The sequence below is a fragment of the Canis lupus genome, chromosome 1 (genome assembly GCF_011100685.1).
Source record: "Canis lupus familiaris isolate Mischka breed German Shepherd chromosome 1, alternate assembly UU_Cfam_GSD_1.0, whole genome shotgun sequence".
Taxonomy (NCBI): Eukaryota; Metazoa; Chordata; class Mammalia; order Carnivora; family Canidae; genus Canis; species Canis lupus.
In genome coordinates, this window is record NC_049222.1 from 102,011,979 (window position 1) to 102,035,750 (window position 23,772).

The window sequence follows — 23,772 nt, forward strand, 5'->3', positions numbered from 1 at the left end:
CAGAAATTATTCATATCTATATCTAAGAGGAAATTTGTACCCTTGGCTGATATCTCATTTCTGCATGCTCCCAAACCCTGACACCCACCATTCCACTCTGTTCCTATGAATTCACTTTTTTTGAAAAAAAGATTCCATATCTAAGTGGGGTCATACAGTATTTGTATTCCTCTAACTTATGCATAATGCACTCCAGCTTCATACATGTTGCTGCAAATAGAAGATTTTCCAGCTTTTTATGGCTGAATAATATTGTATTGTATGATATATATATTCTATATATCACATTGTATATGTATATATTACTTTATATATAATGTAGATTTTATACATGTAATTATATTTTTTTCTTTGTCCACTTATAAATCAGTAGATACTTAGGTTGCTTCCATGTCTTTGCCAGTGTGAATAATGCTGCAGTACTGGGCGTTTTATGAGGGTATAGATGACTTTGAGATAGTGATTTCACTTACTTTGGGATACTTATATTCTCTGGGTTTAATTTTCCTCACCCAGAGTTCTGAGACATAGGTTTTTGACTAAGAAATCTACCTATAGACGAGATGAGGCTCAAGTCATCCTGCTGGAATTGCAAGGTTAATAAATGGCACATGTGGAGCTTCAACACGTACTCCCTAACTCCAGCTCCTTACCGTGCCATTTAGCCAGATGCCAGGTGGTCCAAGGTTGGCATGATTTTAGGGCCAGGTGGAGAAGTGTGGGTATAGCCAGCATGAGGTGGGAATCCCTGTGCAATGGGTGAGGACCTGGGGAAATTATAAGAATGTGTTTAAGTGGAGGGTGTGGTGAGTACTGAGAAGAGATCCTCTCCTTAGCTAATCAACAAATATTTTTGAGCTACTTCTGTGTGTAGCTCACTAATCTCGATTAGGATGTAGACACTAATCTACGTCCTAGGGAGCTTCAACATGTAGGAGATAGATGTCCTGCCATTCAATAAATATTTACTGAGCACCTACTATGAGCCAGGCTTTGTATTAGGTGCTGGGGAGAAAATCATGGGTAGACAGAGGTTCATGCACACAATCAATTTTTTTTTCACACAATCAATTTTGATGGAATATCTAATGCAAGCTAGACATGACACCAGATGTTGAGGTGCCAGTATAGAAAAGCTTTGCCCTGCTTCTGAGGAAGTTATCCTCTGTTCCCTCAAGGCCGCATGATGTCAGGGAACAGGTCTGATTCTCTTATTCACCCCCAAATCCCAGCCTGTTACGGCACCTAGTACAGTGAATTCTCTCTGGCTAAATAAATGAATAAGAAAAGGGGGCCAAAAAAAGGGGTCCCATGCCTCAAGGGGCTTTGAATGCCGTAATAACATATTTAAGCTTCATCTTGTATATAACAAGAGTGTAGTAACAACTTCATGATGCGGATTCACTTAACAAACACGGATGCCCCTGGACTTACTATGTGACGGCCCTAGTGCTCATAACTTGGGTGTATTGTCATTTATATTCTTCACACACACACACACACACACACACACACACAAACAAAGCTCTTGTGAGAGAGAAGTTACAGTACTGTATAATGGAGAGTAAGTTGAGCTGGGCATTAAATGGAAAGCTGTCTACTCCCATGATGCTCATAGTCCATAGAAGGAAACAGATTATTGAACAAAAAAGTAAAGTCAATTTAATTCCAAGCTGAGTATAGTGGAAAGTGTGGCTGGTTACATTCTCTCTGGCCATCAGGGGAGGAGATCCGAAAAGGTGATATCTGAGGGGAGGCCTGGAGTATGGGAAAGGTCCAAACACACCCACAGGTAGGGGCATGCAGTTGTGCAAGTGCAAAGCCCTGGAGAGAGAAGGAGGTCTCTGAAGCTGGACTTGGTAAGTGAAAAGATCAGAAGAAGATGGGGATGGAGACATAGCCAAGAACCAATCCTCACAGACCTTGGAAAGGGAACCAGGGACACAAACAGACAGGGAATAGCATCTGAAAGGACACAGATGGCAAACACAAAGGCCCTGAGGCAGGATCAGGCATGGTGGATGCAACTCCATGGAGGAGAGGTCAGAAGGTGGGTGGGCCAGGCCAGTCAGGGCTTTGTGAGCCTTGTAAGCCCCGGGATCTCCTACCAGGCTCATGGGGGCCCTCAGGGAGGGCCCTGCACATGGCATGAGCTTATCTGCTCTGGGCAGCACCCACTGAGGAGACAGAGCCCCGGCAGGTGCAGCTCTGCTCTCCATAGCCTCAGCTCAACCCGTCCCCTCCCGCAGGCTTCCTGCCCGCCACGCCCCCGCCCGGGGCCATGCCGACCGCCTGGGCCCCCCCGGGCGCCCCCGAAGCCCCCCCCTGCGCCAACCAGAGCTGCGTCCCCAGGGAGCTGGTCCTGCTGGGCTTCGCGCACGTGCCCGCGCTGCGGCCGCTGCTCGCCACGCTCTTCCTGGCCATGTTCCTGCTCACGCTGCTGGGCAACGCGCTCATCGTGCTGCTGACCGCCCTGGACCCGGCCCTGCGCGCGCCCATGTACCTGTTCCTGCGCCACCTGGCCCTGGTGGAGATGTGCTTCTCGCTGGACATCGTGCCGCAGCTGCTTCTGACCCTGCTGCGGCCCGGGCGGGGCGTGTCTCCCGCCGGCTGCGCCCTGCAGCTGCTGCTGGTGTTGTCCTGCGTCACGTCCGAGTGCTTCCTCCTGACGACCATGGCCTGGGACCGCTACGTGGCCATCTGCAGGCCTCTGCGCTATGGCGCCATCGTGAGCCCGCGGCTCTGCCACCTGCTGGCCGCCACGTGCTGGCTGGCTGGCGTCCCTGTGTCTCTGGTCTTCACCATCTGGCTGTTCCGCTTCCCCTTCTGCGGGCCCCGAGGCATCCGCCACTTCTTCTGTGACATCGCGCCTCTGCTGAGCCTGGTGTGTGCAGACACCAGAGTCTTCGAGGCCAACGTGTTGGCAGCCACGGTGCTGGTTATCATGGTTCCCTTCTGTCTGATAGCCGCGTCCTACACCAAGATTCTGGCCACCGTGCTGCGGATGCCATCTGCCAGGGGGCGCCACAAGGCCCTGTCCACGTGCGCCTCTCACTTCGTCGTGGTGCTTCTGTTTTATGGCACCACGGGGGTCATCCACTTGCGACCCAAGGCCAGCTACTCCCCGGAGAGCAAGCAGGTGGTGTCCTTGTCCTACACCCTGGTAACCCCCATGCTCAACCCCCTCATCTACAGCCTTCGAAACAAGGAGGTGAGGGCTGCCCTGGGACGCGTGTGTTGCCATGGCCAGGAATCTGGACCCCATGAATGACTTCTTCAGGAATTGTTGATGGATGTTTGACACGGATCTATGTGCAAATATATCATACAGTGCTCTGACTTTTTTCTGGAAAACTCTATTGTTTTCCTCTTCCGGTCATGGTGGTGCTGGTTCCACCTTCCTGTCCAAGAAAAGGCTCGTGGCAGAGCATTCAATCCCTGATTACTATTATTTGGTAGTGGTGGATAAATGAACCTAATTGGGCCAACTAGAGTGTATTATTAGTAAGTGCCACAAGAGTACTGCATGGAAAACCATCCTAGAATGTACTGTATTAAAACATGTCACATATTGCTGTTAATCGTCAATCAGCTGAGGGTTAGCTAATTTGGGTTGGTGTCATCTGGGTGGTTCTTCTGATCTTGGCTCATGCCCATGAGTGCTCACCATCATAGGCTTGGTTTAGCTAGAAGACCCTCTGGTCCACACATTTCCCATTTTTCTCCTGGGAACAGAGCTCTGGCATGGTTTTTCTCATTACAATAGCTGAATGAGAAGGCTCCCTTGTTCAAATGATTTTCAAAGCTATGGTCATGTGCCACCCAATAAGATACCATTAGTCAATGCAAGTCACATGGCCATATCCAAAGTCATGGGGTAAGGAAATACACTCTGTGTCTTTGTGGGAGGAACTCTAAGATTATAAGACAAACGCTATCGATAAAGGGAGGACTAAGTAGTTAGGGGCTTTAGATCTTAACTTTGGAGAGCCAGACACTGAGATTTTTGTTCAAACTTCTCTTTGTTCATAGCTGTTAAGGATGTAAGCTTGTAGAGGCAATCAGCTCTCTGGTCTTCTGGTCTTTAACAGAGGAGTTCCTGCTTGATAATGGAGTCATTGCAAAGAAAATCAGAACCAATGGTGGTGGGTGGGGGGAAAGATGTGGTTCTGATTTTGTCGAGTTTCTGGATCCAGCCATGCCCAAAGTGTGTCTTGCCCTTAGGAATTCCTCTTAGGTGAACGAGTAAATTTGTCTTTTATTTAAGCCAATTTGGGTTGATGTCCTATCCTTCTCAGTGCCCTGATTTACTGATCTCTAATAACTAGCCTGGTACACGAATTACGTTATTTCTTCTCTAAAGCTCAGTAAGAATATTTTTTTGAATATGGGTAAATACATCAGAGGAGAAGTTTCTTCCCTTCAGTTTATGGGCTACTTTTGAAGGGATCTAGTTTTTCTAGAAGACAAACCTGGATCTGAATTGTCTCTCTTTATTTTCTTGGTTGTACAAACTAGGATTTGACTTTCCTGAGCCTCAGTCTTCTCATCTGTGAAGCGGGAATAGTAGCCATACTTCCTACACTGAGTTGTTACCATTAAACAAAGAGATGTATGGAAGCATCTAGCACAGTGCTTGGAACACAGTTGGTGCTCAGTTAATGGTCTCCATTCATTATTCACATAGCTATCCTCATAGATTAGAAACCCAGAAGCTCCACCCTTGGAAGGTAATGTACTATAGTACTCCCAGGATGCTGGATTTGGTGTTAAGGGACTTGGAGTTGGATGGACTAAAACCCTTCAATGTGGGTTGTTGGACTAGTCTCTCTGAGGCTCAGTTTCACCCTGTATAAACAGGAAAGGGTGTGAGGAATAACCCCTGCCCTGCCACCACTCAGGATTACGGTGGTAATCTAATATGACAAACAGTATAAAAATACAACTACTGCACCAGACTGAATGAGTTTCTGTTCTTTGTCATCAGACCAGTTCTGCCAATGCTTTCATCTTCCCAGGTGTCTTCTCCTTAATTTGGCATCAAACAACAAACAAGTCAGGCACTTCCCGAGGCTCTCAGGACACTGTGGTGAATAATGTAATATAGTCTGTGCCCTCATGACCTTTCAGGAATGCACAGCATTTTTTAAAGATGTGGTTCAGAAACACCTGGGGTGGTCGTTCAGCATGGAGATGTCAAACCCAGGCTGGGCCCCACCCAATCTATCAAATCAGAAACTTTGTGCTCACAGTCCAGGAATATGTATTCATGCAAACATAAGTCCTGGGTGATTCCAATATAAGGATATGGATCTACTAGTTTAGCAGATCCCTATTAGAAGGGAGAGGGCAAAGAAGGCCAACACATCAACCCCAATGCAAATACTAAAGGGAAAGTGGTCTACAATCTAACCAAACTCTTTTTCCTACTTTGAAACTCTGAGTCTTCACCGCTGAAATCTGCTTGACCTACTTCTTTGGACAATTGTGACCAAGACTAGGAACTTCAGTACTACTATCCTTTGAAATATAGAAGTGGTCATGTTGTGCCCAAGATTGCGAATCCGGGAAACCACCAAGGAGCTGACACCGATGCAAACACACGAGGGTTTATTTACAAGCTCGAGCTTGGGTCCAAGTATACCCGACACAGCGGAGCAGGGACTTGGACCCCAAGGTGGGTTTCAGCTTAGTTTTAAGGGCTGGTCTAGGGGACCTCCAGAAGGGGTGGAGGAATTTCTCAAGTTCTGTTTACATTCTGATATGGGGCCTTCCAGGGCATTGGGCTCTGTTCTCATTATAATATGGGGCTTCTTGCCCTTGGCTTGGGCTCTGTTCTTATTCTAATATGAGGCTTTCTAGGGCGTTAAGCTGTAAGCTGTTTTCTTTTTTTTTATTTTTTATTTTTATTTTTATTTTTATTTTTTTTTATTGGTGTTCAATTTACTAACATACAGAATAACACCCAGTGCCCGTCACCCATTCACTCCCACCCCCCGCCCTCCTCCCCTTCTACCACCCCTAGTTCGTTTCCCAGAGTTAGCAGTCTTTACGTTCTGTCTCCCTTTCTGATATTTCCCACACATTTCTTCTCCCTTCCCTTATTTTCCCTTTCCTATTATTTATATTCCCCAAATGAATGAGAACATATAATGTTTGTCCTTCTCCGACTGACTTACTTCACTCAGCATAAGCTGTTTTCTTCCTGGAACTGAGGTAATGTAAATTTCAGCTCTTATTCACAGGGGCCTGGGATGGCTGTACTTGTGCTAACGCTGAACTTAAAGTGGAATGGCCTTAAAATTTTCTCGGCCTCCACAGTCATTGAACCATCAACCCCGTCCCCAGTGCAGTTGTGGAGAGGAAGAGGTAAAAGGCTGAGCCTCCTGGCATCCGATAAGCCACCACTTTCCTCAGCCATAGGGCATCTCTCATGAGATCCGTTGATTCTCCTGCTGTGTACTCATTCCCCCTTCCTGATAACTGTATGTGGATTTGTCTTTGGGAAACTATATGGACCATATTCCCTACAGTCTTTTGTCTTTGGCAGTTTGATCAAAGTACTTCCCTCAAAAACAACAACAACAACAACAACAAAGACCCAAAGTGCTTCCCTCTGCCCTCACCGTATACAGGGTGTTGATTTGGTATCCCTAAACTAAACCATTCCAGCACTTTCTCCCTGGAATTGGATTACTGAGTGAAACAAGCACAGAATATGGAACTGACTTTTCTCTATGGTGGCCTAGTACTTCTTATCTGGTTTACCAAAACTCTCCTGGTCCATGATCCTGGAAAAATATGGTTCTTCATCAACCCTGCAGTATCCAACCACTTTCTTGGCTTAAGTGATCCAGTTAGCTTCTCTTTTTAGCAACCAAAGGACTTAAAATGATACAGCATCGGGCTGTTTCCCTGCCTGACACTGCAGTTCTGGGTTTGGCCTGGACCCAATGGTTGCCAAAGTCACTTTAAAAAGCTCTTCTCAAGGGATGCCTGGGTGGCTCAGTGGTGAGCATCTGCCTTCTGCTCAGGTTATGATCCTGGGGTCCTAGGATCGAGTTCCGCATCGAGCTCCCCAAAGGGAGCTTGCTTCTCCCTCTGCCTATGTCTCTGCCTCTCTCTGTGTCTCTCATGAATAAATTTTTACAAATCTTTAAAACATTCTTCTCAAGGATGTGGAGAAAGGGGAACCCTCTTGCACTGTTGGTGGGGAATGTGAACTGGTGCAGCCACTCTGGAAAACTGTGTGGAAGTTCCTCAAAGAGTTAAAAATAGAGCTCCCCTATGACCCAGCAATTGTACTGCTGGGGATTTACCCCAAAGATACAGATGCAGTGAAATGCCGGAGCACCTGCACCCCGATGTTTATAGCAGAAATGTCCACAATAGCCACACTGTGGAAGAAGCCTCGGTGTCCATTGAAAGATGAATGGATAAAGAAGATGTGGTCTATGTATACAATGGAATATTAGTCAGCCATTAGAAACGACAAATACCCACCATTTGTTTCAACGTGGATAGAACTGGAGGGTATTATACGGAGTGAAGTAAGTCAATCGGAGAAGGACAAACATTATATGGTCTCATTCATTCGGGGAATATAAAAAATAGTGAAAGGGAATAAAGGGGAAAGGAGAGAAAATGAGTGGGAAATATCAGAGAGGGTGACAGAACATGAGAGACTCCTAAATCTGGGAAACGAACAAGAGGTAGTGGAAGGGGAGGTGGGTGGGATGATGGAGTGACTGGGTGAAGGGCACTGAGGGGGGCACTTGACGGGATGAGCACTGAGTGTTACATTATATGTAGGCAAATCGAACTCCAATAAAAAAATATATACAACCCCCCCCCCCACTCTTCTCAAGATGTTCTTGGGTTTTTTGTCCTTCTCACCAATGTTTCAGGTTCTTCCTGAAAACATGACCCAGGGGCAATTGCATAGTTGAGTTGGTTGGGCATCTGCCTTCAGCTCAGGTCATGATCTCAGGGTCTTGGGATCAAGCCCCACATTGGGCTTCCTGCTCAGCGGGGAGTCTGCTTCTCCCTCTCCCAATGCCCCTCTGCTCATGCTCTTTCTTTCTTTCTTTCAAATAAATAAATAAAATCTTAAAGAAAGAAAACATGACCCAGGGATCCCTGGGTGGCGCCTGCCTTTGGCCCAGGGCGCGATCCTGGAGACCCGGGATCAAATCCCATGTCGGGCTCCCAGTGCATGGAGCCTGCTTCTCCCTCTGCCTGTGTCTCTGCCTCTCTCTCTCTCTCTCTCTCTGTGTGTGACTATCATAAATAATAAATAAAAAATTAAAAAAGAAAAGAAAACATGACCCAATTGGTACTAGATTTAAGAACCTCATGGCCTCATAAACCCTGACTTTTGAGTTCTAGTCTCCAACTAAGACCCTCCAACAACCAAAGAGCACAAAAAACTTTTGGGACACTTGGTTCCAGGCCACCACTCTCCCAGATCCCTCCTCTTACCTCCTGTTTCCTCCATCCCTGGATGTATCATGAGAAAGCCTTCTGAAGTCAAGAATGAGACCCAGAACTTTCTAGGAAGTGGAAAGCAGACCTCTAGTTTTATCCTACCCCCTCCCCATCATCAAACATCCCTGGAGTATGCACTGAGTTAAGACCTGTGCTTGCCTCTGTGGACACAGAAAGAAAAGGCAAATTTCTTCTTTTGAAATAACTCCTTGAGGACACATAAGATAAAAAAGTCACAATTTAGTGTGAAGGACGTTGTAGTAGCAATGCACTAAGTCATTATTTTGAGCATTGGGATGGAGATGAACTAGTATGTATTGAATATCTGCTAAGTATCAATCACCACACTGGACATGTGATGCATATTTGCTAATATAATTTTCCAAAAGATGTTTTGGTTTAATACCTGTCTCATGGTATGAGCACCGGGTGTTATTCTATATGTTGGCAAATTGAACACCAATAAAAAATAAATTTATAAAAAATAAAAAATAAAAAAATACCTGTCTCGTGGCAATAATAATAATATTGCTTCCAAATGTGGGGTATTTAATTTGCACTGAGCTCAGAGACTTATATGCCTTAAATAATTTTATCCTCTCAATGACCCTGGGAAGAAGGAAGGGTTATCTTATAGGGAGATTCAGAATGGGAGTAAATCATGAAAGTCCTGCAGCTATGAGATTTGAGTCAAGAACTAAATATCATCTGTCAGGCTTCAACTCTACAGAACATTTCCACAACCTCATTTGGAGGGTGTTTAACCAACACTGACCGATCACCCACGTGGTCCCAGAAGTGATTACATCACACCATCCTGTTTTATCAGAGAAGGGAACTAATTCTATGTGGCTAGAGACGAGAGAAGGTTAATATTTTTCAAAGACTGAAGTTTCATGTGAAATTTAAAGGGTTGAATTGAATTTCATTGTGAGAAAAGGTAATCTCTTGTCAGAAAGAATAGTTTGGGCAAAGTTCCTCAGGAGTCAATGTACTTTGGATCTCTGGATATTTGTGTGAGCAAGGATAAAGGTGTGGAAAGAGTCACACAAATATCTTAAGGGTGGATATAAAGGTTATAGTGATTCTAATTGTGGAAAGATGTATATAACATAAAATTTGACCTTGTTAACCATCTTTAGGTGTACAGTTCTCTGGCATTAAGCACATTCACCTCTTGTGCAACCATCACTGCAACCCATCTCCAGAACACTTCATCTGGGAAAATGGGAGCTCTGTAGCCATTGTACACTAACTCCCCATTTCTCTCTCCTCTGGCCCCTGGAATCCACCATTCTACTCTCTTTTTCTAGGAATTTGACTCCTCTAGGCACCTCATATAAGTGACATCACACAACATCTGTCCTTTTGTGACTGGCTTATTTCACTTAGCATAGTCTTCAAGATTCATCTGTGTAGTAGCAGCATGTGTCAGAATTTCCTTCCTTTTTATGGATAGTTGAATTCCATTCTCTGTATATATTACATTTTGCTTATCATTGCCTCCATCCATGTACACTTGGATTGTTTCCATCTTTTGGCTATTGTGAGTATACTGCTATGAACACAGAGATGCAGATACCCATTCCTGCCATTACTTTCAATGGGCAGCATTGTCTTAGCCTCCAATTTCTACTGGAAAGTCTTCTCCTGTAGTCCTCAGATGCATTAGCTCTTCTCAGAACAAGTTATGAACATGTGTTTCCATAACCAAACTTATCAACCAAAGGCAGGAACAATTTACCACTTATCTTTATGCCCCAGGACCAAAACACAAGACAGGGCATTTGGGAAGAAATCAATGTATGATGGCCTGAACTGAGAGTGGCTCTGAGGCTCCTCCTCCCCTTAAGCCTCCAAAGAGTGTCAGTAGAAGTGTTTTTCTTCTTCTTCTTTTTAAAGATTTTATTCATCCATTCATGAAAGACACACACACACACACACACACACACACAGAGAGAGAGAGAGAGAGAGGCAGAGACACAGGCAGAGGGAGAAGCAGGCTCCATGCAGGGAGCCTTACGTGGGACTCAACCCCGGGTCTCCAGGATCATGCCCTGGGCCAAAGGCAGGCGTCAAACCACTGAGCCACCCGGGCTGCCCAGAAGTGCTTTTCCCATCAACTATTCTCCAAGTCTGCAGAGACCAGAGGAGGTCTCTGAGGTCCAGAGCTCCAATTTAAGCTGGCATCCCTGCTTCCTTTTCACCATGAGGAGAGTCAACTCAGCAACTTAGAGCATTCAGAACTACGAAGAAGGTGAAACAAGGGTGGGGAAGTGGATGCCTCATTCAGGACCAACAACAGCTTTCCAATGTGGACTGAAAAGTGACTCTACTCTTCAACATCTCCTCCTCCAGGTAGGAGCTGAATGCACCTGAGCATCTGAGCCTCTTCCAGGGGCAGCATCAGCAAGAACGGATCTGAAGCTGCTGTCCTTTGACCATCATATGGGGAGACCAAATGTTATTCTTTGGCGGTGAGGACAAGGAACAGCAGAAAGAAACTTTCTTTTATAGAATATCCAAAGTATACCAGGCACTGACTTTGAATGCTTTAGAAAAGTATTCAGTTACTTTTAACTGATGTAACCCCCAATTAGTACTTATCCATAATTGTGTATTAATTTATGAGGCAGATTTAAACAGATTGAGTGACTTTCTTGCTTGGAAGTTCTTGAACACTTTGAGGCTAATACCAGGTTGGTTCATGCCCATATAGCCATCACTTTTGGTGTATTGCTTCTTTGCACAAAGCCCCTTACTTAATAAATAACTACCGTTAAACACTTTACCAGCCAAGGGTCTGTCTTCTCATGAGAGGAATTCTGAGTTTCATTTAGAACAACAGATTGAAACCCACTTCTGTATAACTTTGAGCTCAAGCTTCAGCCACAACATTATGTTGTCTCTCTTTTGACAGTGAGGAAATTAAATAGCTCAGGAGGGAGATGGTTATCTATATTTTTAAGTAACACACAACAGAAATTAAGTAGAACGCTCAAGGAGCCAGATAGAGAAAGCTCCATGGCCCAGATTGCTGTGGGGACCAGGAATGTTCTCTTACTGACCACCATATCTCCTTCGAACCTAGCACACACAGTCTTAGCAAAGAATTCCTGGATAACAACTATCTTTGAGATGGTATATCTAGATATTTTTGAATATCTAGTTTTGGGATTTGGGATGCTAATGTGCCTTCAGGGGTGCACTCACTGGTTTTGCTGCAGGTTATCCAGGGATCTCTTAGTTCATCTGAAGTCCTAAGTTAGGAAAGGCAACTCAGAAAAGGATCTTTGGAGGAGGTATGTATTGAGTGGATACGGATAAGAGGATAATGAAGATCAGACGCAGAGCCAAAAAGAGGGGGAGCAAGAAATCTCAGTTGGGGGGAAGGACTGGGATGGAATGGGAAATGAAAGGTGAGTGGACTCCAATCCAGGAAGTGTTTACTGGGGTGCAAGTTCTGCTTGACAGCTCTAAAGCGAGTCGGTGGAGTCACACCCCTGATCCTTGGCTGCCCACCTACATTCATGCAGTAATATACACATGTATGTCCTCAGGGCGAAATTATCCTATGATCCTCATGCCTTTGCACAGAACCTTAGGATCTACAAATCCGGCCTCTTGGAAGGCTCTGATGCTCTGAGTCTTACAGGTCTCTGCTAACATAATTTGAGAGGCTCTCAGGTCACCTTCCATCCCTAACGTTGCTGTGCAGGGTAAACATCTTTCTTATGAACATTTGGCAGATACTGACCTCTGTCATTAGTTTATCCTCAATTATTTCTGCTTATGTAGCCGTGAACTGCTATCTAAGGGCCCCCTGTAACTTGGAATTGTTTTTGGTGGTGGTGGTGGTGGTTTGTGTGTTCATCGACTCTTTCTCATAGGAAGTCAGTGGCCATAGACCTGGACTGTCTTCTTTACCCGTGCATTCCCAATAGCTAGCATACAAAGGGAGGTTCATTGAATGCCATTGAATGAATTCTGTGAATGATAGATAGCCTTATAGTCAGAATTCTCCAGCTGGATCACTTGTCGGCTCTTTACTTCCCATGTCCCAGGTGCAGACTTTTCAGGCTTGACTGTAAAGATGAAATGGAATGGGACTAGACAGCATAAACGTCTGCCCAGCTGTGTTACCTTCTTTGTGTTATGTCCTGGCAGTGTGGTCTTGGGCAAGTGAATGTATCTGTTTGGGCTCCATACCTGTCTTATGGCATAAAACCAATGTATATAAGTAGGATTGATGGCAAGTAAATAATGCATACAAGGCACTCAATGAGTTGTGGAAGTATCAATTATGAGATCATATATCCTCTTGTGTCTTAACAATTTTTTTTCCTGTCAGCTTCGATTTTCTGAAATGTATCAGTGTGAAAATAACACCTATGTGTATTTGCAGTCCCTCACATTGATACAATGAGTGTTATTTGCGACCTTCTGCTGAAAGACATGTCAGTCTTTTGGGGGATTCCTCCCTCTGTGCTCTTCTTGAACACCATCATTGGTGACCTACAATACAATTATCAAAATAAGTTTACATTGAGAAGAGGAACCTTTTCAAACAAGGGAGCTGGCAGTCTTGCTCTACTCCAGATTTTTAAAAATACTCCCAAATTCCTATGCAAAGTATACAAAGAGGGGAAAAAAGAACTTTTTTTGGAACAGAAATAACAATCCTAATTTCTTATTTGCTATACCAATTCTCATCTACTGCCTTATTTATTGTAACAACCTTATCGGAGGCCAGTGATTTTCTCCCAATTTTCAGGCAGTCTGATTATATAAAGATTCAGACTTAGGAAGACCAATCAGAGTAATGACGGTGATCTCATGCTCAGAGTTTGTCTATTCTCCAAAGTCTATTCAGCGTTTGTCTGTAAAAGTCAATTTCCAACAGAAGCTGGGCTAGCCCAGTCCTAGGGTTTCACTCACTGTGAACATACTCCCTATTTTTTTTTCTAACTAAGTGTCTTTGAAGAGACCAGAACGTCAATACACTTTATTTGTCTCTCTGCAGATGGAGAGTTCTCTGGAGTTGGGCAACATGACCAGAGTCCAGGAGTTTGTCTTGCTGGGTTTGTCCACCAGGCCGGGCATAAGGAATGCCCTGTTTGCTGTCTTCCTGACCCTCTACCTGCTGACCCTCCTGGAAAACACCCTCATCATCTACCTCATCTGCAGTCACAGCGAGCTCCACAAGCCCATGTACTTCTTCTTGGGTAACCTGAGCTGCCTAGAGATGTGCTATGTGTCAGTGACCATGCCCAGTCTGCTCCTGGGGCTTTGGACTGGACCCTGCCATGTACCCTTCACAGCCTGCATGACCCAGCTCTTCTTCTTTATAGTCCTCATCTGCACGGAGTGCACCCTCCTGGCCTCCATGGCCTATGACCGCTACGTGGCCATCTGCCGCCCACTCCACTACCCACTGCTCATGAGGCCCCAGGTCTGCCTGGGCTTGGCCTTGTCTTCATGGATTGGGGGGCTGCTGGTCTCAGTGGTCAAGACATCTTGCATTGCCAGCCTGTCCTACTGTGGCCCCAATGTCCTCAACCAATTTTTCTGTGATGTCTCCCCTCTGCTCAACCTGTCTTGCACCCACGTGGCCCTGACGGAGCTGGTGGACTTCATCTCTGCCATCGTCATCTTCTGTGGAACACTGTTGGCAGCATTAGCCTCCTACTCAGCCATCGTGGTGGCTGTGCTCCTCATGCCATCAGCCGCTGCCCGACGCAAGGCCTTTTCCACCTGTGCCTCCCACCTGATTGTGGTGGGCATCTTCTACTCAGCAGCCCTCTTCATCTACTGCCGTCCCAGCCGTATCAAATCCATGGACCTCAACAAGGTGCTGTCAGTCATCTACACGGTAGTCACGCCCATGTGCAACCCCATCATCTACTGCCTGAGGAACAAAGAGGTCCATGTGGTGCTTCGGAAAACTCTCCACTGGCCTTGAACATGGTCTTGAATAATTGGACCTCTCATCTCCTGATTGAAAAACTTCTATGGCCACGCAATTCCAAACATAATACTGAAAGGCCAAAGAAAAACTGCAGGAATATGTTTCCCATCTCACAAACAATGAGTTCATTTCAATCAGTAACAAAATCTGAATTACCCATGGAAGAAGTGAACAATGTCTATGAGAAAGCAAGTCATCGCTGATGAATGATGAGTGACTGGTAACTCACATGACAAGATGGTCAACTTTATTAGTAAACCTAGAAATCCAAATTTAACAACCCCATCATTTTATTCTTAGAATGACAAATACTTAACAAATGTTTCTATATGGTTCCCACAAGTAGAGATAGATGATATATAGGAGGATATTCACAGCATCTTTGTATTGAAAAAAATCAGAAACAACCTAATATCCACCAAGTGGATGGATTAGGTACATTTTATTCATTCTGAGGTAAACACTGGGGTGACTAAATAAAAGGAAATAGATTTATGTCTTTGACATGGCAATATGGCATATATATAATTAAGATAGGGCTTTTATCTCAATCTTTTCCCCATTCGTTTGTACTAGCTATTACCCATCTATACTATTTTTAAGGTTTTAATTAATTAATTAATTAATTAATTAATTTGAGAGAGGGAGAAGGCACATGTGTGCATGAGCAGGCGGAGGGACAGAGGGAAAGAGAGAGAATCTCGAACAGACTCTGTGCTGATCATGGAACTGAGCCTCGGGACCTTGAGATCATGACCTGAGTGGAAATCAAGAGTTGGATACTTAACCAAATTAGCCACCCAGGCACCTGCCCTACCTATATTCATTTTTTAAAAGATTTTATTTATTTGATAGAGAAATAGTGAGAGAGAGCATGAGCAGTGGGTAGGTGGAGAGGGAGAAGTAGACTCCCCACTGAGCAGGAAGCCCAATGCAGGGCTCGATCCCAGGCTCCTGGGATCATGATCTGAGCTGAAGGCTGATGCTTGACCGACTGAGCCACCCAGGCACCCCAATAGTGCCTTTTCATAAATAGAAGCTTCCAATTTTGGTGAAATATAAATTATCAGTACTTAAATTTATACCTCTTACTTTTTTTAAGATTTTATTTATTTATTCATAAGAGACAGAGACAGAGACAGAGAGAGAGAGAGAGAGAGAGAGAGAGGCAGAGACACAGGCAGAGAGAGAAAGAGGCTCCATGCAGGAAGCCTGATGCGGGACTTGATCTCGGGTATCCAGGATCACACCCTGGGCTGAAGGCGGCGCTAAACCTCTGAGACGCCTGGGCTGCCCTATAGTTATTACTTTTGACAGCTTAATAAAATTTACCTATTTCCCTGTCACATAAAACCATTTCCTACATGGTTTATAACTTTAGCTTTCTAATTTGTGTGTATAATGCCACTCAAAAAATGTGTGTGTGCATGTGCATGTGTGAGGTGTGAGTTGAACTTTACTTTTTCCGCACATAATCCAGTTTTACGAAAATGGTTGTTGGAAAGACTCTCCCATTAAATTGCATTGCATCTTTGTCAAAAATCAGATTGAGTAGGGACGCCTGGGTGGCTCAGTGGTTGAGCGTCTGCCTGTGGTTCAGGTCGTGATCCCAGGGTCCTGGGATCGAGTCCTGCATCGGGCTTCTTGCAGGGAGCCTGCTCCTCCCTCTTCCTGTGCCTCTGCCTCTGTCCGCATCTCTCATGCATAAATAAATAAAATCTTTTTAAAAAAATCAGATTGAGTATAAGAATGTGGCTCTATTTCAAGACTCTGTTTTATTCTCTATCAATCTATTTTTCTGTTAGCTCACCAATATGAGCTTGTCTGGATTACTGGGATGTAATTGTATGAATTAACATCAGGAATTATAAGTCCTCCCACTTTGTTCTTTTTCAAGATAGCGGTGGCTTTTCTAGGCTCTTTACATTACCATATAAATTTTAGATTCAGCTATGCATTTTTATAAAAATTACCTTTGAGATCATAATTATGATTGCACTGAATCTAGAGATAATTTTTGGGGGAATTGATATTTTCCACAATGCTGAGTCTTTCAAATCATAAATACAGTATACTTTTCCCTTTATTTGGCACTTAAAATCTTTTGGGGTGTAGTTGACCCATGTTACACTAGTTTCAGGTGCATAACACAGTGAATCCACAAATTCAAACATTTTGCTGTGCTCACCACAAGTGTAGCTGCCATCTGTCACTATGCAACATATTCCAATACCATTGGCCATATTCCCTGTGCTATACCTTTCATCCCCATGACTTATCCATCCATAACTGGAAGCCTGCGCCTCCTGCACCCCTTCACCAATTTACCCCACCCCACCCCCACCTCCCCTCTGGTAACCATCCATTTGTTCTCTGTGTTTGCAGGTCTGATTCTGCTTTTTGTTTGTTTATTCCTTTTCATTTTTTAGATTCCTCACAGGGGTGAAATCGAGTGGTATTTTGTCTTCCTCTGTCTGACTCATTTCACTTAGCATAATCCCCTCCAGGTCCATCTATGTTGCCTCAAATAACATGATCTCATCTTCTTTTTCTTTTAATGTCTGCATAATATTCGAGTGAGTATGTATGTGTGCACACCCAGGTGTGTATACTTACACACCACACCTATCCTTACTCATTCACGTATGGATGGACTCTTAGAGTGCTCCAGTAGTTAGCACTTTAATCTTTAACCTTCCTGCCAGCAGTGTTTCAGACCATTTACTGTGGAGGGCGTGTGTATCGTTTGTTAAATTTATTTCCATGTATTTAGTGTTTTCAATACTTTTGTATGTTTAATTGTAAATTTTACTTTCCAATTGCCACATGTAGTATTCAGAAACAAAATTGGTTTCTGTGCATTTGTCCTGTATCCTACAATCTTCACAATCTCATATATTAGCTACAAATCCTTTGTACTGGATTTTCAGTATAAATACTCAGTATAGGATTTTCAGTATAAATACTCATGCTATCTGCAAATAACAATAATTTTTCTTCTTTTCTTTTTCCAACCTGTGTCCCTTTTATTTCTCTCTTCCAGCATCATGTGTATTTTATTCACTCAGCCCTATGAGCTGCAGATCCATGAGTGCTGAGTGGGTTCCTGTGGGTCTTCTGCCGGTCCTGTTGAAACAAACACTGGGCATAGACTGGACATGGTGTACTCTCCAGTTACCTTCTGTATAGCTCATCTATAAAGCCTGTAACAGTGGCTGGAGTAAGGGGTGAGTCTAAGAGGATTGTAAAGGACAGCACAATGCAATCTGCTGCTGTTACAGACGCCCCAAATCTCTGCACCTCAACATGCTGAGATTTATTTCTCACCAGCGCCTTAATTTGGTGCAGCTTGCCAAGGGGTGCTCTCCTTCCTGCAGTTGCCCAGGGACCTAGGGTCTTTCCTGATAACACCTGTTATCCTCCAGAGCCTTGGGGCTCACCACTTAAAATTTTATTTGTAGACAAGCAGGGAAAGAGAGAAGGAGAGGAAGTGAGAACCATCATCCAAGGTTTGAAGGGCCAGGTCTGGCATTTATATGCATCACTGCTGTCCACATGTCACGATTTAGTCAGATGGTCATACCAAGATTTAGTCACATGGTCATACCAGGGTGCAAAGGATGCTGGGAGATGTAGTTTAGCAGCATGCTCCTGATTCAGCCGCATCACTGATAAGCACACAAATATGCATGGTAACTGTAGTGTCACTTTTCAGCTATGGGCTCTTAAAAAAAGGAGACAATTTAAGCAAATGAGTATAATTAAAGGGGTATAAAACAAGCATTCTCAGATATCTTTGATGGGAATGTAAATCCATGCAATATTTTTAGATGGTAGTTTTGTAATATGTATAAAAATTTTAAATGTATGTTGACCAATAATTCTACTTCCTTACATGTGTCGTATGGATATATTTCTATACATGGGCAAAAATAAGCATGCCAGTATATCTATGGAAGCAATGTTTGCACTAGCAAAAACTGGACAACTATAAAAATATCCATCAATAAAGGGCTTATAAATCACATTATGGTCCATTACAGGCCAACCCCATCCCAGACTTTTCTTCCTTCCTCTACCACTTCCCTCTTACCAGTTATCCTTATATAGTCCACGATCAAGTATTCCAAAGTTAAAACAATTTGCATTAAAGAAAACCTTTGTCCAGGTCAGAGTCCAGGTATTAATTAGGCTTTTCCTCACAAAATCAACGAACATTTCATTGCAAAGAATACAGACATAAATGACAGAGTACCATCTCTGAATGAAGTCCCAGTTTAGTGGTGCAAGAAAAAAGTAAAGAGGGACTCATAATAAAGTTAATAAGAACTATATTAGTGTCAGAGCTAAGCAGTTTTTACTCTCAAGGGAAAGAATTGACATTCATTGATTGCTGTGTGTCCACTACTATGCTAGATCTGTACACATCTCTGTTAATTTATATTTACATCAGCTCCGAGAAGTGTATTTGGTCTCCATTTCACAGGTTTCAATAATAGCGATCAATAGCTACCACTTACTGAGCTCCTAGTAAGTACCGGGGATTGGAGTAAGTGCTTTACATGCATTGATTAGCATGTAGTCTTCATGAGAACTCGTGTGGGTGAGTATGATCGTCACCATTTTGCCTATGGGCAATCCGTAGCCTAGAGGCGAAAAGACGTGTTTTATGCATAGGATGCTTAATGTTAAATGCTAAATCAGAGGGGGCGGGGCAATATGGCGGAGGAGTAGGGCCCCCAAGTCACCTGTCCCCACCAACTTACCTAGATAACTTTCAAGTCATCCTGAACACCTGCGAATTCGACGTGAGCTCTAAAGAGAGAACAGCTGGAACGCTGCAGAGAGAAGAGTTTGCGCTTCTAACAAGGTAGGAAGATGGAAAAACAAATAAATAAAAAAGAATCAAGTGGGGGAGGGGCCCCGCGAGGAGCCGGGCTAAGGCCCCGCACGGCAAAAGCCCCCTGGGACAGGAAAGCCCGTCCCGGAGAAGCAGGAACTTTAAAAATCCGCACCGGATTCTACCCGGACAGAAAGGCGCTTAGCAGGGAACTTGGGCAGAACCGCAGGAGGGGCAGTGGAGCCTCCAGGTTCCCGGGGTCACTACCAGAGGAAGTGCGCCCGGGGGAGAGCGCGCCACAGACCGCGGGCCGAGCTCGGTAAAGGGCTGGAGCGCGCGTCCGGCGGGGCCTCGGGAAAAGCTCAGCTGGCGGCTCCGGACAGGGGGGGCTGCGCCCTGCTGCCTTCGGGAGCCACGGCCGCGGGAGCACGATTCCAGCAGCACAGGCCCTGATCCCAGGGCGCCAGGGGACACAGCCCAGGATCCTGCGTTTGCTCGGGACAGATGGAAGCGGGGAGGGCACCGGACAAGCAAGGAGGCTCCAGCCGCCGGGCATCCCCCGCCCCCCGGGAGCATCCAGGCCAGTGCGGACTGGGAGACTGCGGTAGTTACTGCGGGAGCTGACTCCAGAGCTGGAGAGCTGGCCGAGGCCAGTGTTGTTGTCCCTCCTGGTGTCACCCTGTGCCTGGGGCGGAGCGGGGCCGCCAGGGAACAGGGACCTCACAGGATAAACAGCTCCCACTGAGCCGTGCACCTGGCAGGGGGTGGGGCAACGCCCCCAGGTGCACACACCTGAGAATCAGCACAGCAGGTCCCTCCCCCAGAAGACCAGGTGGAAGGACAGGGGAAGAGCACGTTCTTGACCAAGCAGCACTGGAAAGCTCCAGGGGAAGTCGAGGGATTTACAGTATGTAGAACGAGAGGATTCCCCTCCTTATTTTGTTTTTGTTTTTTCTTCCTTTTTCCAGTACAACTTGTTTTTAGTCACTCTGCACTGAGCAAAATGACTAGAAAGAAGAACTCACCACAAAGAAAGATTCAGAAACGGTATTCTCTGCCACGGAGTTTCAGAATTTGGATTACAATTTGATGTCAGAAAGCCAATTCAGAAGCACAATTATAAAGCTACTGGTGGCTCTGGAGAAAAGCATATAAAGGATTCAAGAGACTTCATGACTGCAGACTTTAGATCTAATCAGGCCGAAATTAAAAATCAACTAAATGAGATGCAATCCAAACTGGAGGTCCTAACGGTGAGGGTTAAAGAGGTAGAAGAAAGAGTGAGTGACATAGAAGACAAGTTGATGGCAAGGAAGGAAGCTGAGGAAAAAAAGAGAAAAACAATTAAAAGACCACAAGGAAAGGCTAAGGGAATTAAATGACAGCCTCAGAAGGAAAAATCTAATTTTCCTTTAATTGGGGTTCCAGAGAGCACCAAAAGGGACAGAGGACCAGAAAGCATATTTGAACAAATCATAGCTGAGAACTTCCCTAACTTGGGGAGGGAAATAGGCATTCGGATCCAGGAGATAGAGAGATCCCCCCCCCAAAAAAAAATCAATAAAAACCACTCAACCCCTTGACATTTAATAGTGAAACTTGCAAATTCCAAAGATAAAGAGAAGATCCTTAAAGCAGCAAGAAACAAGAGATCCCTAAACTTTATGGGGAGAAATATTAGGTTAACAGCAGACCTCTCCACAGGGACCTGGCAGGCCAGAAAGGGCTGGCAGGATATATTCAGGGTCCTAAATGAGAAGAACCTGCAGCCAAGAATACTCTATCCAGCAAGGCTCTCATTCAGAATAGAAGGAGAGATAAAGAGCTTCCAAGATAGGCAGAAGCTGAAAGAATATATGACCACCAAGCCGGTTCTGCAAGAAATATTAAGGGGGACTCTGTAAAAGAAAGAGGAAGTCCAAGGAAACAATCCACAAAAACAGGGACTGAATAGGTATCATGATGACACTAAATTCATATCTTTCAATAGTAACTCTGAACGTGAATGGGCTTAATGACCCCATCAAAAGGTGCAGGGTTTCAGACTGGATAAAAAAGAAAGACCCATCTATTTGCTGTCTACAAGAGACTCATTTTAGACCTAAGGACACCTACAGCCTGAAAATAAAAGGTTGGAGAACCATGTACCATTCAAATGGTCCTCAAAAGAAAGCAGGGGTAGCCATCCTCATATCAGATTAATTAAGTTTATCCCAAAGACTGTAGTAAGAGATGAAGAGGGACACTATATCATACTTAAAGGATCTATCCAACAAGAGGACCTAACAATCATGAATATTTATGCCCCTCATGCGGGAGCTGCCAAGTATATCAATCAGTTAATAACCAAAGTAAAGACATACTTAGATAATAATACACTTATACTGGGAGACTTCAACACGGTGCTTTCTGCAAATGACAGATCTTCTAAGCACACATCTCCAAAGAAACAAGGGCTTTAGATGATACACTGGACCAGATGGATTTCACAGATATTTACAGAACTTTACATCGAAACGCACTGAATACACATTCTTCTCAAGTGCGCATGGAACTTTCTCCAGAATAGACCACATACTGGGTCACAGATCAGGCCTTGACGGATACCAAAAGATTGGGATTGTCCCCTGCGTATTTTCAGACCATAATGCTTTGAAACTTGAACTCAATCACAAGAAGAAATTTGGAAGAAATTCAAACACGTGGAGGTTAAAGACCATCCTGCTAAAAGATGAAAGGGTCAACCAGGAAATTAGACAAGACTTAAAAAGATTCATGGAGACTAATGAGAATGAAGATACAACCGTTCAAAATCTTTGGGATACAGCAAAAGCAGTCCTGAGAGGGGAAATACATCGCAATATTCGCATCCCTAAAAAAACTGGAAAAAAGTCTTGGTGTCCATCGAAAGATGAATGGATAAAGAAGATGTGATTTATGTATACAATGGAATATTACTCAGCCATTAGAAATGACAAATACCCACCATTTGCTTCCACGTGGATGGAACTGGAGGGTATTATGCTGAGTGAAATAAGTCAATCGGAGAAGGACAAACATTATATGGTCTCATTCATTTGAGGAATAAAAAAAAAATAGTGAAAGGGAATAAAGGGGAAAGGAAAAAAAAAAGAGTGGGAAATATCAGAAAGGGAGACAGAACATGAGAGACTCCTAACTCTGGGAAACGAACTAGGGGTGGTGGAAGGGGAGGTGGGGGTGGTGGGGGTGACTGGGTGAAGGGCACTGAGGGGGGCACTTGATGGGATGAGCACTGGGTGTTATTCTATATGTTGGCAAATTGTACACCAATAAAATATAAATTTATAAAAAATAAATCGAAAAAAATAAAATTATGTCATATGTTACACAAGTTACCTATCAATAAAAACTACATTTTGCCTGGTTCAAAAAAAAAAAAACTGGAAAAAACTCAAATACACAAGCTAGCCTTGCACCTAAAGGAACTGGAGAAAGAACAACAATTAAAACCTACACCCAGCAGATGAAGAGAGTTAATAAAGGTTTGAGCAGAACTCAATGAAATAGAGACCGGAAGAACTGTAGAACAGATCAACAAAACCAGGAGTTGGTTCTTTGAAAGAATTAATAAGATAGATTAAACCATTAGCCAGCTTTATTAAAAACAAAAGAGAAAAGACTCCAATTAATAAAATAACGAATGAAAAAGGAGAGATCACAACCAATACCAAGGAAATACAAATGATTTTAAAAACATTATGAGCAGCTATATGCCAATAAATTAGGCAATCTAGAAGAAACGGATGCATTTCTGGAAAACCACAAACTACCAAAACTGGAACAGGAAGAAATAGAAAACCTGAACAGGCCAATAACCAGGGAGGAAATTGAAGCAGTCATCAAAAATCTCCCAAAACACAAAAGTCCAGGGCTAGATGGCTTCCCACGGGAATTCTATCAGACGTTTAAAGAAGAAACAATACCTATTCTACTAACACTGTTCAGAAAGATAGAAAGGGATGAAATACTTCCAAACTCGTTTTATGAGGCCAGCATCACCTTAATTCCAAAACCAGACAAAGGCCCCACCCAAAAGGAGAATTATAGACCAATATCCGTGATGAACACAGATGCAAAAATTCTCAACAAGATAGTAGCTAATAGGATCCAACAGTACATGAAGAAGATTATTCACCATGACCAAGTGGGATTTATTCCCGGGATGCAAGGCTGGTTCAACACTCATAAAGCAATCAACGTGATAGATCATATCAACAAGAGAATAAAACAAGAACCATATGACTCTCTCAACAGATGCAGAGAAAGCATTTGACAAAATACAGCATCCATTCCTGATCAAAACTCTTCAGAGCGTAGGGATAGAGGAAACATTCCCCAGCATCTTAAAAGCCACCTACAGAAAGCCCACAGCAAATATCATTCTCAATGGGGAAACACCGGGAGCCTTTCCCCTAAGATCAGGAACACCACAGGG

General features: G+C 44.0%; 1 protein-coding gene and 1 pseudogene across 1 annotated transcript; both read left to right on the plus strand.

Moving 5' to 3' along the window:
- The first annotated feature begins 2,281 nt into the window (after window positions 1–2,281).
- Window positions 2,282–3,271, plus strand: LOC106559250 (annotated as a pseudogene).
- Window positions 3,272–13,510: 10,239 nt separating this feature from the next.
- Window positions 13,511–14,512, plus strand: LOC119875989 (olfactory receptor 5-like). The gene has a single exon (XM_038527677.1). It carries the CDS (start codon window positions 13,511–13,513, stop codon window positions 14,447–14,449), a length of 939 nt encoding a protein of 312 aa, XP_038383605.1. The 3' UTR covers window positions 14,450–14,512.
- Window positions 14,513–23,772: the final 9,260 nt, after the last annotated feature.

Bases quoted from the DNA above. Each gene is read 5' to 3' on its own strand.
- LOC119875989 (XM_038527677.1), top strand. From the start codon at position 13,511: ATGGAGAGTTCTCTGGAGTTGGGCAACATGACCAGAGTCCAGGAGTTT.